Raw genomic sequence first — 15,566 nt, 5'->3', positions numbered from 1 at the left:
AATTTATTTGGGAACTTAAAGTTATTTATTAACATTAAAAAAATTGATTTTTATTACCCAAGTTTAACGACGGTTCTTCTAAAACTATCATCATTTTTAGAGCGGTGATATTTTCATAAATACAAAAAATATTTTAAAGATGATTTTATGAAAATGTTATTAAAACCGCGAAACGACGATGACACATCAAATGATATTTGTAATAGATTTTTAAAAAAAGTTAAATTTATATTCTATGTGAATAAATTTCTATTATATGGAAGTTTGGTAATATTAAATTTTGAATTCGCAACTTTGGTACTCACTTGAATGCAAGTTTCAGTTTTAATCAGACTTGAACTCATCTCCTTTTATTTAAAGACAAACTAACAAACTCTTAAGACACATGTTTTATTTCATTAATTTTATAAATACTATTTTACATATATCATTAATAAGAGTTATAAAAATTTGTTTTAATTTAAAATATTTATAAATTTATATTTTAATATGTAATTTATAATTTTTTTGAATAATAAAATTTAATAAATTAAAATAAAATATTTAATATTTAAACATATTTAATTTTAAATTTTATACGTATTTATTTTATTATAAAATTTTATTTTAACGTAAATTAACAAAAATGTTCTTATTTTATTATAATTTTAAAATAAATACATAAACAAATATATGGATTATTTGAAAAAAAATTATTTTATGTAATTTATACATATTATGTAAATTTAAAATAATATTTAAGAATCTAAAAAATTATTATTTTTATTATTAAAATAAAAATTATTATTATCTATATATAAAAATAAATGTAAATAATTTTTATAAATTACATAAAATAAAATATATAAATAACTTATATATTAATTTAACTAATTTCTTGATTTATATAATTGGTATTGAAAAACTTATTTATAAATAAATTTTTATAGTTAAAGAGGATTTGTACTAAAATGTTATTGAAATCACAAAACGACGATGACACATCAAATGATATTTGTAATAGATTTTTTTAAAGAGTTAAATTTATATTCTGTGTGAATAAATTTCTATTATATGTTATTGAATTCTTTTGGAAAATACATCATCAGTATTTGGTTTAAAATTAGATATATTTTAATTTTTTGAATGACTCATAATATTTATTTGTACCTCCATTCTTGATGAGATTGTAATTAGGTTAAAAATAAATATGGTCCAATTTATTTTACTTTGCAATATATGTGAGTGGGTGAAATGGAAATCTAAGTTAATTAGTTGGGTGGATCGATGGAAAATAATTAAAGAATAAGGAAAGTTTGAAATTAAAATGATAGATTGTTGATGGAAAATAATTTCTTTGTTTACATAAAAAACTATCATTGTTTTTTTTCAAGAAAAAATATATGACTGCTGATGGATTGGCAAGTGCATCCATTCTTCCCAAGTAGTAAAGTTAAAACGAAAGTTTGAGTATTGTATCCACTGGAAACGTACTTATGTAAATGAATATTTGATTAAGAAAAAGATTTGGAAAGGTTGTAGAAAAGTAATAATTTAAATTGATAAAAAAATTAAATCAAACAAGAAGAGAAATTAAACAAGAATTTAAATTGATTAATTAAAGACAAAAGAAATGAGAAAATCCAATTTTGTTGTAGAAGGAAATTCAGAAGATAAGAATATTAGAAACTTAGCCTATCCGAGCTACTATTCGATGTAATGTTAATAATTTTTTCTATTTATAATTATTTCAATTTACTCCTACATCTACTAGTACACTTTAACTTTGATCTCCCGCATGAAAGAACTTACTTTATTTATTTTCTCTCTCAAATCCATTTGCAGAGCTTAAATTACTTTTCTTAATTAGTTATGCTTCCTTAATTATTATTCTTTCCTAATTAGCATTAGTTTTGTCAATTAGCTTGTTTTCCTTAATTATTCTTGTTTTCTTGGGCTTTATTTTACTCACTAAACATAATAAATTTATCACTTTTAGTATCATCTACATAAAAACTTAAATGATGTTAATTTATCAATTATTTGCTCAAAAAGAAAAATTGTGAGAAAAAAATTATAAATTTTTATATAATTTAACCTCAAAATAAAATCATAATTAGCTATTATCAATTACTTACTAATAAATAAGAGTGATCTTCTAAATAAGTGATCACCAACTCACTTTAGAAAGTAAATTAATCTATCATACTCATAAATGTAAAACAAAAATACATATATTCTACAGGCCGATATAAACAAAAAACGCCTAACCCCTTAAACCTTATGAAGAAAATAAAAGGCACTAGTAAGTAGTAACCCACCACCAAGCCTTCATATAATCACCCTTCAACTTTACTTTTTATCAGCACCAAGCCCACACAAAATTAGAGACCTGTACACTTGAAAATTGGCATCACCACAGCTGCACATATATAATTCCAATTTGGTTCCTAACCAACTTCCTTCTGCACACATGTGTGAACATCTGATAAAAGTAAAACTAATACATCCAAGGACAATGATGTAAGCTCCATTGAAGCTTGTAGGCCTACGATCTTCTTCATCAATGGACTCCTTTACTTCTTGGAAGATGAATGACAGTGGAATGGAGAAGGAAGAGAGAGAGAGAGGAGATGCCACTTCAAGGAGAAGATGAGTCTAGAAGGAGCTCACCACCATAGGAGGCCATGGATAAGAGCTTGGAGAAAGAAGGAGATAAATGAAGGGAGAGGAAGAGAAGAACATGAAATTTTATGCTTTAAAAGAGCTCTAAAATCTGAAGTTTAATTTTCAAATGATCAAAGTTCAAAAAAATACACACACATGACCTCTATTTATAGCCTAAGTGTCACACAAAATTGGAGGAAAATTTGAATTTCTATTCAAATTTCACTTAAATTTGAAATTAAATTTGTGGAGCCAAAATTTCACTAATTATGATTAGTGAATTTTAGCTATGGTTCAGTCCACTAGTCCAAGATCAAGTCCAAGATTCTCCACTAAGTGTGCTTAGGTGTCATGAGGCATGTAAAGCATAGAAGACATGCACAAAGTGTGACTATATGATGTGACAATAGGGTGTAGCAAGCAAATACTCACCACCCCCTCTAAAATTTAATTGGATTGGACTTCTCCCAATTCAATTAAATTTATTTCTCAACACACACATCAAATATTCACTTAATGCATGCGAAATTACAAAACTAACCATAATACAAAAACTAGTGTAGGTGCCCTAAAATACAAGGGCTAAAAAATCCTACATTTCTAGGGTACCCTACCTACATTATGGAGTCCTAAATACAAGACCCAAAAATAATGAAATCCTAATCTAATATGTACAAAGATAAGTGGGCTCATACTTAGCCCATGAGCCCAAAATCTACCCTAAGGCTCATGAGAACCTTAGGGCCTTTTCTTACATCTTTGGCTCAATCTTCTTGGAGTCTTCTATCCAATGTCATTGGGGGGTAGGATTGCATCAGACAAGCTAACAGTAACACATAACATCTAAAAAATTTGCCACACACGTATTACAATTTAGTTGATAAACTTGTTGCTTCCCTTTGCTTCCCAAAAACATCTCTGCCATTCACATGGAAGTACTTACGTATATAAATATTTGATTAAGAAAAAGATTTGAAAAGGTTGGAAAAAATAGTGATTTAAATTGATAGAAAATTAAATCAAACAAGAAATGAAATTAAACAAGAATTTAAATTAATTAATTTAAGACAAAAGAAATGAGAAAATCCAATATTGTTGTAGAAGGAAAGTCAAAAGATGAGGATACTGTGAACTTAGCCTAACAGAGCTATTCTATGATGTAATGTTAATCATTTTTCTCTATTTATAATAATTCCAATTTATACTTGCATCTACTGGTATACTCTTATTTTGGTCCCCCGCATGAAAAAACTTAATTTATCTATTTTTTCGTCCAAATCCATTCTCTTTATTTATAATCATTTCAATTTACATCTGCATCTTCAAGTATACTCTAACTTTGGTACCTCGCATGAAAGAGTCTAATTTATCTTTTTTTTTTCTCCCAAATTTCTTTACAGAATTAAAATAGTAAATTGCAGTGAGAATAGAGATGTATAACAGGTTAAACGAACATAAACTTATCCCTAGTAATGACTTTATATAGATACTCTTTTCTAGTTTTTTAAGAAAATAATGTTTCTCAAAGTTACGACTAAAACTTATCATGCAAATGAGGGATCAAGCACAAACAATAATATTAAGTACAAGAAAAGATAATTCAAATGTAATATTCATAAATAGATAGGAAGAAAAATTATATAAAGAGTAGTTGGCTGCCAAGTTCCCAATAAAGGGAGTTTAGCCTCTCATTGTCATGGGGACTTTATAATTGCAAGAGGAAAATATTTAGTCAAGAGAAAAAAGATAAGAAAGGGAATGGAGGGAAGAAATGACTCTCAATTCTTGTTTCTCTTTCTTTTAGCGTTTACCTTCCATAAGAAATTATATTTTATTGGAATTTCTGTGTGTCTTTTTCTTTTTTTCCCTTTTTCTTTTATAGGGGCAGATTATGCCTTCTTACACACTTTACTTTCCTTAATTAGTCATGTTTCCTTAATTATTTTTCTTTCCTTAATTAGCCTACTCAATTATTTTTTTTCCATAATTAACATTGCTTTCCTCAATTAGCTTGTTTTCTTTAATTATTCTTCTTTTCTTAAAATTTATTTTACTTACTAAGCATCATAAATTCATCACATTTAGTATTATCTACATAAAAAGTTAAATGATGTCAATTTAACAATTATTTACTCAAAAAGAAAAAATTACGAGAGAAGAATTTTGAATTTCTATATAATTTAACCACAAAATAAACTTATAATTAATAGTTATCAATGAATTACTAATAAATAGAAGTGGTCTTTTAAATAAGTGATCACCAAAATCCACTTTAGAAAGTAAATTAATCCATCATAATCATAAATGTGTATATGCATCACAACTCATAAATGTAAAACAAGAATACACATATAGCAGAGAGCAACAAACATGGCTCCCTCCGCAGGATATAAACAAAATACGCCGAACCCCTTAAACCTTATGAAGGAAATAAGAGGCACTACTAAGTAGTAACCCACCACGAAGCCTTCATATAATCACCCTCCAACTTTACTTTTTATCAGCACCAAGCCCACACAAAAATTAGAGACCTGTACACTTGAAATTTGGCATCACCACAGCTAGCTGCACATATATAATTCCAATTTGGTTCCTATCCAGCTTCCTTCTGCGCACATGTGTGAACATCTGATAAAAGTAAAACTAATACATCCAAGGACAAGCTAACAGTAACACATAATATCTGAAAAATTTGCCACACGCGTATTATAATTTACTTGATAGACTTGTTGCCTCCCTCTGTTTGCTCCCCAAAACATGTCTGACACTTACATATATTGGTCATTATAAGCAGACCCGATCACCCACAATATCATCCTCTGTCAAATATTTCTTTTACTAATTAATTATCTAATCAAATTTGATAATATTTTATTTGACCTAATCTAATAACATATTAGATTAATTAATCTAATAATCGGTAACAATCTCCACCACGGTTCAGTCAACTGAAACGACAATGTTCAGAGGCTTCACATTGCCTTGAACGAAGCAGGTGTACGTGATCAATGAATGCGATCTTGATAATGATAATTCAATTACTGAAGAAAGGGTTGGCGGGAAGGTATGAACCAACACATGGTTATATTATTCAGCATGCCTTTTTATCAACCAGAAAACTCTCTCTCTCTCTCTCTCTCTCTATATATATATATATATATATACATATATTCTTTTTTGTGATTTTACAGGAACAGCAACTGCGGTTGAATCTAAGACTTCCTGCAAACCCTAAGCAATGTAAAGGAAAACTAAAAATATAAACGATTTTAATGAAATTCACAGTTTGTTTAGGAGAAGATATAAATTGTTATCAACCCTAAAAGACCAAATTTGGAGCTCTTGACCTTCTTCAAACTTATTAGTAGATACGATACTATTCCAATCTGTTACCAGGTTGTAGGTGTCAGTCCTTTGCATGCTCCACTTCTTCAATGGTAAAGTAAATTCTCTCAGACATGGGTCTAACACAGTCAATTCCAGACCAACGAGCCGTCCTTTTCCGTTTCTTCCATTTCTTTCATCCAATTTTTCAATCTCCGCTTGTGTGAGAAATTCACACATAATTTCATTTATGGGCATGGAGAGACGATTGTTGTTCGGCTTCACGTCTGACAAGAAGAGTCTCTTGTGCATCAAATATTTAAGATCATAACCACTCAACTCAGCTATTCGGTTCTTGAATTGCATTGGCAAATCTGGTGATGGCCCGCTATGTTCCAAGATTATCCTTCTTGGCGGCAAATCTGGTGATGGTCCGCTATGTCCCAAGATTATCCTTCTTGACAAATACGGTGATGGTCCGTTCTGTTCCAAGATTATCTTTCTTGGTTTTTTAATCGTTGCTGGCATGACTCTTTCTTCTTTAGGTCTCTCTTCAATTTGTCTGAGAGTACATACACAAGAGTCGTCATATATTTAATACATCTAAAATAACATTTAATTAAACTACAAAGATTTTTTGGCCTGGGTTACGCACCTTTTTTTGGTCACCCTCTTATCAGTCTTGTTTGTATTTGGCTTCGATTCAGCACTTGGAAGTAGTTTGCTTAATTTCTTTAATTGAATCAACTGTTCTTCGCTATATAAGTGGGGCGCATCTTGTGATATTGCCAAATGCAAAATGGAAGGCTTAAAGGGTTTGCAAGACATCTTCTCAAGCGACTTCCAATCTGTAACGCTTGCCACCAATTCCTTTAAAGTTTTCAAGTCCCTCATGGTGGTAAAAAGAATAAAGCCTAAGAGTTGAAAACACAAACGAAAGAGGAAATAGTTATGAGACGATTGAACAGATTTTTTGCGGTAAAGGTTGGGAAGAGTGGTGAGGGTTTTAAAGGGAAGAAAATTTTCCCGCTAAAATTTGAAGTTAAAAAAGATTATAATAACTTTAAAATAATTTGGATTACGTATCAGAGATCGATAAATCTCCTATCAAAAAAATTATTATACAGTTTCAAAATATCAATCACATAAATTTGACTTGATAATAAATTATTTACCGATAGATAGTTTTGGATTCTAACAATTACTTCAACTTAATTCTGATATCTTTTTTTAACTTAAAAAAAAAAACTTGATCTCTTTATTTGTAACGTGTACGTCGCGTAGGTCTTCGGCAAGAGTGGTGAAACTGAACCCGTGAAAAATCCATTTATATTGTTCATCTACGTAAAATCCAATTTAAATCTTCTTTTAAAATAAATATTTAGATCAGGTCGAATTGATCTTGATAATTAATCAATAACGATTCCTCATATCTTATGTTCAAATCAAATGTACTATTTCATGAACATTTATGGATAAAAAATAGGATGAAATGATTATTTTCATTCATTTTTAAAAAATTATTTTTTGACGGAATGTTTTTTTTAATTTATTATTAAAATTTCTACAATACTTTCTTAATGATTAATTTTATGACTCATATATTCCGGCATTTAATTAATTTGTCACTCACTAACTAGGGTTGCAGGTTTATAAGGAGGGTAAAATCAAAGTTATAAAAAGGAATTTACCCTAACCGAGAGAGTATAAATAAAGTTATAAAAGATGTGTGACCTAACTGCGACCCGCACACGTAGAACCGACATTATTAATTCTTATCCCTCGAATAAGGGAAAAACTCTCAGAATATATAAACTCTCAAATTTTATTAATCTTAAAAATCGACTAATAAAGTGTCTAAAAAGTCTATTTATACTTTACTAATAACCCTAATTTAGGTCTGATACTCAATAATTAATCTAATAATTAAAAGACGTCAAGATAATAATAAAAGGTCTTGACAACCCATTAGAAGTTCAAAATAGGTCCAAAATACAATTAAAAAATGAAAATAAATCATATTCGATCTAAGAGTAAGCTAAAATTTATGAGCATGTGTTAAACTATTGATAAGCAATTCGTCCCAAGTAATAAAGTTAAAAACAGATGTCCAATATATTAAATAGGCAAAGAATTTAATTAAAATAAACAAGGGAAGAAATTAAATTATAAAGGTAAATTAATTAATTAAAATAGAAAGATTAGAGAACCCAATATTATTATAGAAGTAAATTTGAGAATTTTGGGAACTTAGCCTACCAGAGTTACTCTTGATGTAATGTTAATTATTGTTCTCTTTTTATAATTATTTTAATTTATACCTGCATCTATTAGTATACTCTAATCAAGGTCCCTCAGTTAAAGCGTCTAATTTATCTATCTTTTCTCCCAAATCCCTTTACAGAGAGCACATAGTTAAATTGCATTAAGAATAAAGATGTATAATACGTTAAACAAAATCAACTAATCCCTAGTGATGACTTTATTTATATACTCTTTTCTAGTTCTATTAGGAAATAACTTTTCCCAATGTTATCCCTAAAACTTACCACGGGAATAGGTGATCAAGCCACAAGCAATCATATTAAGCACAAAGAAGGATAATGCAAAAGTAATAATATTAAATAGATAGGAAGATAAATTACATCAAAAGTAGTTGACTGTCAAGTTCCCAACATATTTATTTGTAGCGTGTAGGTCTTAGTTATGAGTGGTGAAATCGTACAAAAATCCAATTATCTTTGATTATCCCGTTTATTTACGTAAAATTCAATATATATATATATATATATATATATATATATATATATATATATATATATATATATATATATATATATATATATTAAAAAAAATACTATGATCAGATTGCATACATCTTATAATTATAATTAAAGAATAACAATTTGTCCTACCTTTTTGGTTCTGAACCGTGCATCCTATATTTTTTTTTTGGTGAGCAACAATCCATCCTATCTTATGTTCAACTCTAATATCTATAATTAACACTTCATGTATAAAAAATAATTAAAATATTTTGTCATATATTTTTTAATTATTAGAAGCTGTGGAGTAAGATTAATTTTATGACTTAATACTTACCCAAATCAGAGGAGACATAGTATGGATGGGCTCCAGGATTTCACACATTATACCTTAGGTACCTCTATTAAGGGAGCATGGAGACCTACAAAATAAAAGACTTTGATGTTCAAATAAGTACATTGTTAGTTGATAAAAGAATGTAAATGATGAGATAAAAACCTGATATTCCTAGTGTGGAATATAAGCTTTGGGTCTTTCATTGCAACAGTTGTTACCATGGTCTAACAACACTTCTAGATAATTCCTAACAATTAGATAATAGCTACTAGATACTAGATAATTAAGAGTTTGTGGATAATATTTTGTAAATTTATGTAATATATAAATATTATGTAAATTTAAAATAATATATAAATAATCGAAAAAATTATTATTTTTATAATTAAAATAAAAATTCTTATTATTTATATATAAAAATAAATGTACATAATTTTTGTAAAATATATAAAATAATTTGCATATTAATTTATCTAATTTTCTTGAGTTATATAATTGGTATTTAAAAACTTATTTACTAAATAAGTTTTTATAGTTAAAACGAAAATAGTCCGAAAAGTTTAAATGTTCAAATTTTACTGATTTATATAATTAGAATAAAAATAATTTACAACTTAAACTAAATTTATTTATTTTTTATAATTTACATACTAATTGATATAATTATGTAGATTTATGTAATTAGAGTAAAAGTAATATCTATATTAAAATAAGTTTACAAATTAATTTCAGAAATTTAATTATAAATTCATAAAATAAAAATAAATAAATTATTATAAATAAAAAATATGTAAAATGAAATAAAATAAAATTATATATTATATATTATATATTTTTTGATTTATAAATTTGTATAATTAAAAAAAATGACTCTTCGTTAATGATAAATAGAAAATAATATTTATAAAATTAACTAAAAATTTAATTATCTTATTGATTTATTACCTTATTTTGAATATAACATGTCAAGAGTTCAACTCATATTGAGAATCTTTTTTATTTTGGATAATTAACAAATAGTCAATGGATAGAAGAAGCAAAATTGATGCTTATTCTTACTTTTACTTTTTAATATAAATTATATTTTAAAATTTCAATAAAAAAATCTTATAAATCTTTCTTTATGTTGATTTTATTAAAATTTATTTGGGAACTTAAAGTTATTTATTAACATTAAAAAAATTGATTTTTATTACCCATGTTTAACGACGGTTCTTCTAAAACTATCATCATTTTTAGAGCAGTGATATTTTCATAAATACAAAAAACATTTCAAAGACGATTTTTATGAAAATGTTATTAAAACCGCGAAATCACAATGACACATCAAATGATATTTGTAATAGATTTTTAAAAAAAGTTAAATTTATATTCTGTGTGAATAAATTTCTATTATATGTTATTGAATTCTTTTTGAAAATACATCATTAGTATTTGGTTTAAAATTAGATATATTTTAATTTTTCAAATGACTCATAATATTTATTTGTACTTCCGTCCCTGATGAGATTGTAATTAGGCTAAAAATAAATACGGTCGAATTTATTTTACCTTGCAATATATGTTGGTGGATGAAATGGAAATCTAAGTTAATTTTGGGGTGGATCAAAGGAAAATAATTAAAGAATAAGGAAATAGTTTGAAATTAAATTAAAGAAAAATAGAACCAAGGTAATTTTTTATATTTAGAAGCTTTTTTTTTTTACTTTCTCTTTAACCAAAAAAAGTATATGATTCTTTTTTATAGGAAAAAAATTATGACTCTTGATGGATTAGTAAGTGCACAAATTCGTCCTAAGTCGTAAAGTTTAAACGAAAGTCCGAGTATCGTATCCACAAGAACTTTATTTGTACTTATGTAGATAAATATTTGATTAAGAAAAAGATTTGAAAATGTTGGAAAAAATAGTGATTTAAATTGATAGAAAATTAAATCAAACAAGAAATGAAATTAAACAAGAATTTAAATTAATTAATTAAAGACAAAAGAAATGAAAAAAAACCAATATTGTTGTAGTAGGAAAGTCAAAAGATGAGAATACTGTGAACTTAGCCTACCAAAGCTACTCTATGATGTAATGTTAATAATTTTTCTCTATTTATAATTATTCCAATTTATACCTGCATCTACTGGTGTACTCTTATTTTGGCTTCCCGCATGAAAAAACTTAATTTATCTATTTTTTTCGTCCTAATCCATTCTCTTTATTTATAATTATTTAAATTTACACCTGCATCTTCTAGTATACTCTAACTTTGGTACCTCGCATGAAAGAGTTTAATTTATCTTTTTTTTTCTTCCAAATTTCTTTACAGAATTAAAATAGTAAATTGCAGTGAGAATATAGATGTATAACAGGTTAAACGAACATAAACTTATCCCTAGTAATGACTTTATTTAGATACTCTTTTCTAGTTTTTTTAGAAAATAACGTTTATCAAAGCTACGCCGAAAACTTATCATGCAAATGAGGGATCAAGCCACAAGCAATAATATTAAGCACAAGAAAAGATAATATAAATGTAATATTCATAAATAGATAGGAAGAAAAATTATATAAAAGTAGTTGGCTGCCAAGTTCCCAGTAAAGGGAGATTAGCCTCTCATTATCATGGAGGCTTTATAATTGCAAGAGTAAAATATTTAGTCAAGAGTGAAAAGATAAGAAAGGGAATGGAGAGAAGAAATGACTCTGAATTCTTGTTTCTCTTTCTTTTAGTCTTTACCTTCCATAAGAAATTGTATTTTGTTGAAATTTCTGTGTGCCTGTTCCTTTATCTCCCTTCTTCTTTTATATGGGCAGATTATGTCTTCTTACAGTAAGTCTGTCTTTACTTTCCTTAATTAGTCATGTTTCCTTAATTAGACTATTCAATTATTTTTTTCCTTAATTAACATTGCTTTCCTCAATTAGCTTTTTTTCTTTAATTATTCTTCTTTTCTTGAAATTTATTTTACTTACTAAGCATCATAAATTCATCACTTTTAGTATTATCTACATAAAAACTTAAATGATGTCAATTTAACAATTATTTACTCAAAAAGAAAAAATTATGAGAGAGGAATTTTGAATTTCTATATAATTTAACCACAAAATAAACTTATAATTAATAGTTATCAATGACTTACAAATAAATAGAAGTGGCCTTTTAAATAAGTGATCACCAAAACCCACTTTAAAAAGTAAATTAATCCATCATAATCATAAATGTGTATATGCATCGCAACTCATAAATGTAAAACAAGAATGCACATATAGCAGAGAGCAACAAACATGGCTCCCTCCGCAGGATACAAACAAAAAACTCCTAACCCCTTAAACCTTATGAAGGAAATAAGAGGCACTACTAAGTAGTAACCCACCACGAAGCCTTCATATAATCACCCTCCAACTTTACTTTTTAGTAGCACCAAGCCCACACAAAAGTTAGAGACCTGTACACTTGAAAATTGGCATCACCACAGCTAGCTGCACATATATAATTCCAATTTGGTTCCTATCCAGCTTCCTTCTGCGCACATGTGTGAACATCTGATAAAAGTAAAACTAATACATCCAAGGACAAGCTAATAACACATAACATCTGAAAAATTTGCCACACACGTATTATAATTTACTTGATAGACTTGTTCCTTCCCTCTGTTGCTTCCCAAAACATGTCAGACACTTACATGTATTGGTCATTATAAGCAGACCCGATCACCCGCAATATCATCCTCTGTCAAATATTTCTTTTACTAATTAATTATCTAATCAAATTTGATAATATTTTATTTGAGCTAATCTAATAACATATTATCTAAATTAATCTAATAATCGGTAACAATCTCCACCACGGTTCAGTCCACTGAAACGATAATGTTCAGAGGCTTCACATTGCCTTGAACGAAGCAGGTGTACATGATCAATGAATGCGATCTTGATAATGATAATTCAATTACTGAAGAAAGGGTTGGCGGGAAGGTATGAACCAACACATGGTTATATTATTCAACATGCCTTTTTATTAACCAGAAAACACTCTCTCTATATATATACATATATTCTTTTTTGTGATTTTACAGGAAAAGCAACTGCGGTTGAATCTAAGACTTCCTGCAAACCCTAAGCAATGTAAAGGAAAACTAAAAATATTAACGAATTTAATGAAATTCACAGTTTGTTTAGGAGAAGATATAACTTGTTATCAACCCTAAAAGACCAAATTTGGAGCTCTTGGCCTTCTTCAAACTCATTAGTAGATACGATACTATTCCAATCTGTTACCAGGTTGTAGGTGTCAGTCCTTTGCATGCTCCACTTCTTCAATGGTAAAGTAAATTCTCTCAGACATGGGTCTAACACAGTCAATTCCAGACCAACGAGCCGTCCTTTTCGGTTGCTTCCATTTCTTTCATCCAATTTTTCAATCTCCGCTTGTGTGAGAAATTCACACATAATTTCATTTATGGGCATGGAGAGACGATTGTTGTTCGGCTTCACGTCTGACCAGAAGAGTCTCTTGTGCATCAAATATTTAAGATCATGACCACTCAACTCAGCTACTCGGTTCTTGAATTGCATTGGCAAATCTGGGGATGGCCCGCTATGTTCCAAGATTATCCTTCTTGGCGGCAAATCTGGTGATGGTCCGTTCTGTTCCAAGATTATCTTTCTTGGTTTTTTAATCGTTGCTGGCATGACTCTTTCTTCTTTAGGTCTCTCTTCAATTTGTCTAAAAGTCCATACACAAGAGTCATATATTTAATACAACTAAAATAACATTTAATTAAACTACAAAAATTTTTTGGCCAGGGTTACGCACCTTTTTTTGGTCACCCTCTTATCAGTCTTATTTGTATTTGGCTTCGATTCAGCGCTTGAAAGTAGTTTGCTTAATTTCTTTAATTGAATCAACTGTTCTTCGCTATATAAGTGGGGCGCATCTTGTGATATTGCCAAATGCAAAATGGAAGGCTTAAAGGGTTTGCAAGACATCTTCTCGAGCGACTTCCAATCTGTAACGCTTGCCACCAATTCCTTTAAAGTTTTCAAGTCCCTCATGGTGGTAAAAGGAATAAAGCCTAAGAGTTGAAAACACAAACGAAAGAGGAAATAGTTGTGAGACGATTGAACAGATTTTTTGCGGTAAAAGTTGGGAAGAGTGGTGAGGGTTTTAAAGAGAAGAAAATTTTCCCGCTAAAATTTGAAGTTAAAAAAGATTATAATAACTTTAAAATAATTTGGATTACGTATCAGAGATCGATAAATCTCCTATCAAAAAAATTATTATGCAGTTTCAAAATATCAATCACATAAATTTGACTTGACAATAATTTATTTACCGATAGATAGTTTTGGATTCTAATAATTACTTCAACTTAATTCTGATATCTTTTTTTTTTAACTTAAAAATAATAAATTGATCTCTTTATTTGTAACGTGTACGTCGCGTAGGTCTTCGGCAAGAGTGGTGAAACAAACCGTGAAAAATCCATTTATATTGTTCATCTACGTAGTTTCTTAATGATGAATTTTATGACTCATATATTCCGGCATTTAATTAATTTGTCACTCACTAACCAGGGTTGCAGGTTTACAAGGAGGTTTGAATAAATAAAAAAAAAGAGGTATACAGGGAGGTTTATGAGAAAAGACAACTTAGGATCATCTTGGAAATAACTATAAAGGAACTTAGACCTTAACCAACTTAGGATCATCTTGAAAATAACTATAAAGGAACTTAGATCTTAAATGTGACATGTCGATAGAACCAAATTTATCAAAAGTAATTTGATCCTAACCGTAGTAAAGCTAAAGTTATAAAAAAGAGTATGACCCTAAATGTGACCGCTGGTAGAGCACACTATCACTATCATTTCTTAACCCCATGAGCAAAGGAAAAACTCTCACAATAGAAAAACTCTCAAATTTCATTAATCTGCTAACAAAGTGTTTGATGAGTCTATTTATACTCTACTGATAACTTTAATTTAAGTTCAATCCTCAATAATTAATCTAATAATTAAAAGACTTTAAAATAACAATAAAAGGTGGTGACAACCCATTACAATTGCACCAGTTCATCCCAAGTATTGACTAAAATAGGTCCAAACTACAATTAATAAATGAAAATAAATCATATTTTAAGAGTTGCTAAAATTTATGACCATGTCTTAAACTATTGATAAGTACACCAATTCGTCCCAAACAATAAAGTTAAAATGAAAGTCCAAGTGTTGAATCCAAAGAGACTTTGTAGGTAGATGAATATTTAATTAAGAAAAAGATTTGGACAAGGTTTTAGAAAAACAGTAAATTAAATTGACAAAGAATTAAATTAAAATAAACAAGGAAAGAAATTAAATTATAAAGGTAAATTAATTAATAAAAATAGAAAGATCAGAGAACCCAATATTATTGTATAAGTAAATTCAGAATATGAGATGATTTTTCTCTATTTATAATTATTCAATTTACACATGCATCTACTAGAATAATCTAACTAAGATC

General features: G+C 28.2%; 2 protein-coding genes across 2 annotated transcripts; both read right to left on the bottom strand.

The window, feature by feature from the left end:
• Positions 1 to 5,925: 5,925 nt before the first annotated feature.
• On the bottom strand, positions 5,926 to 6,864 carry LOC114373466 (B3 domain-containing protein At2g31420-like). The gene is made up of 2 exons (XM_028330967.1): positions 6,626 to 6,864; positions 5,926 to 6,532 (listed from the first exon to the last, which is right to left on the bottom strand). Exons 1-2 carry the CDS (start codon positions 6,862 to 6,864, stop codon positions 5,926 to 5,928), a joined length of 846 nt encoding a protein of 281 aa, XP_028186768.1.
• Positions 6,865 to 13,226: 6,362 nt separating this feature from the next.
• Positions 13,227 to 14,117, bottom strand: LOC114373380 (B3 domain-containing protein At2g31720-like). The gene is made up of 2 exons (XM_028330874.1): positions 13,879 to 14,117; positions 13,227 to 13,788 (listed from the first exon to the last, which is right to left on the bottom strand). The coding sequence occupies exons 1-2, from the start codon at positions 14,115 to 14,117 to the stop codon at positions 13,227 to 13,229; spliced, it is 801 nt and encodes a 266-aa protein (XP_028186675.1).
• Positions 14,118 to 15,566: the final 1,449 nt, after the last annotated feature.

Source organism: Glycine soja, chromosome 1 (assembly GCF_004193775.1).
Source record: "Glycine soja cultivar W05 chromosome 1, ASM419377v2, whole genome shotgun sequence".
In the NCBI taxonomy this organism is placed as follows: Eukaryota; Viridiplantae; Streptophyta; class Magnoliopsida; order Fabales; family Fabaceae; genus Glycine; species Glycine soja.
The sequence above is the reverse complement of the archived record's forward strand: the minus strand, read 5'-3'. Positions and strand labels throughout refer to the sequence as shown.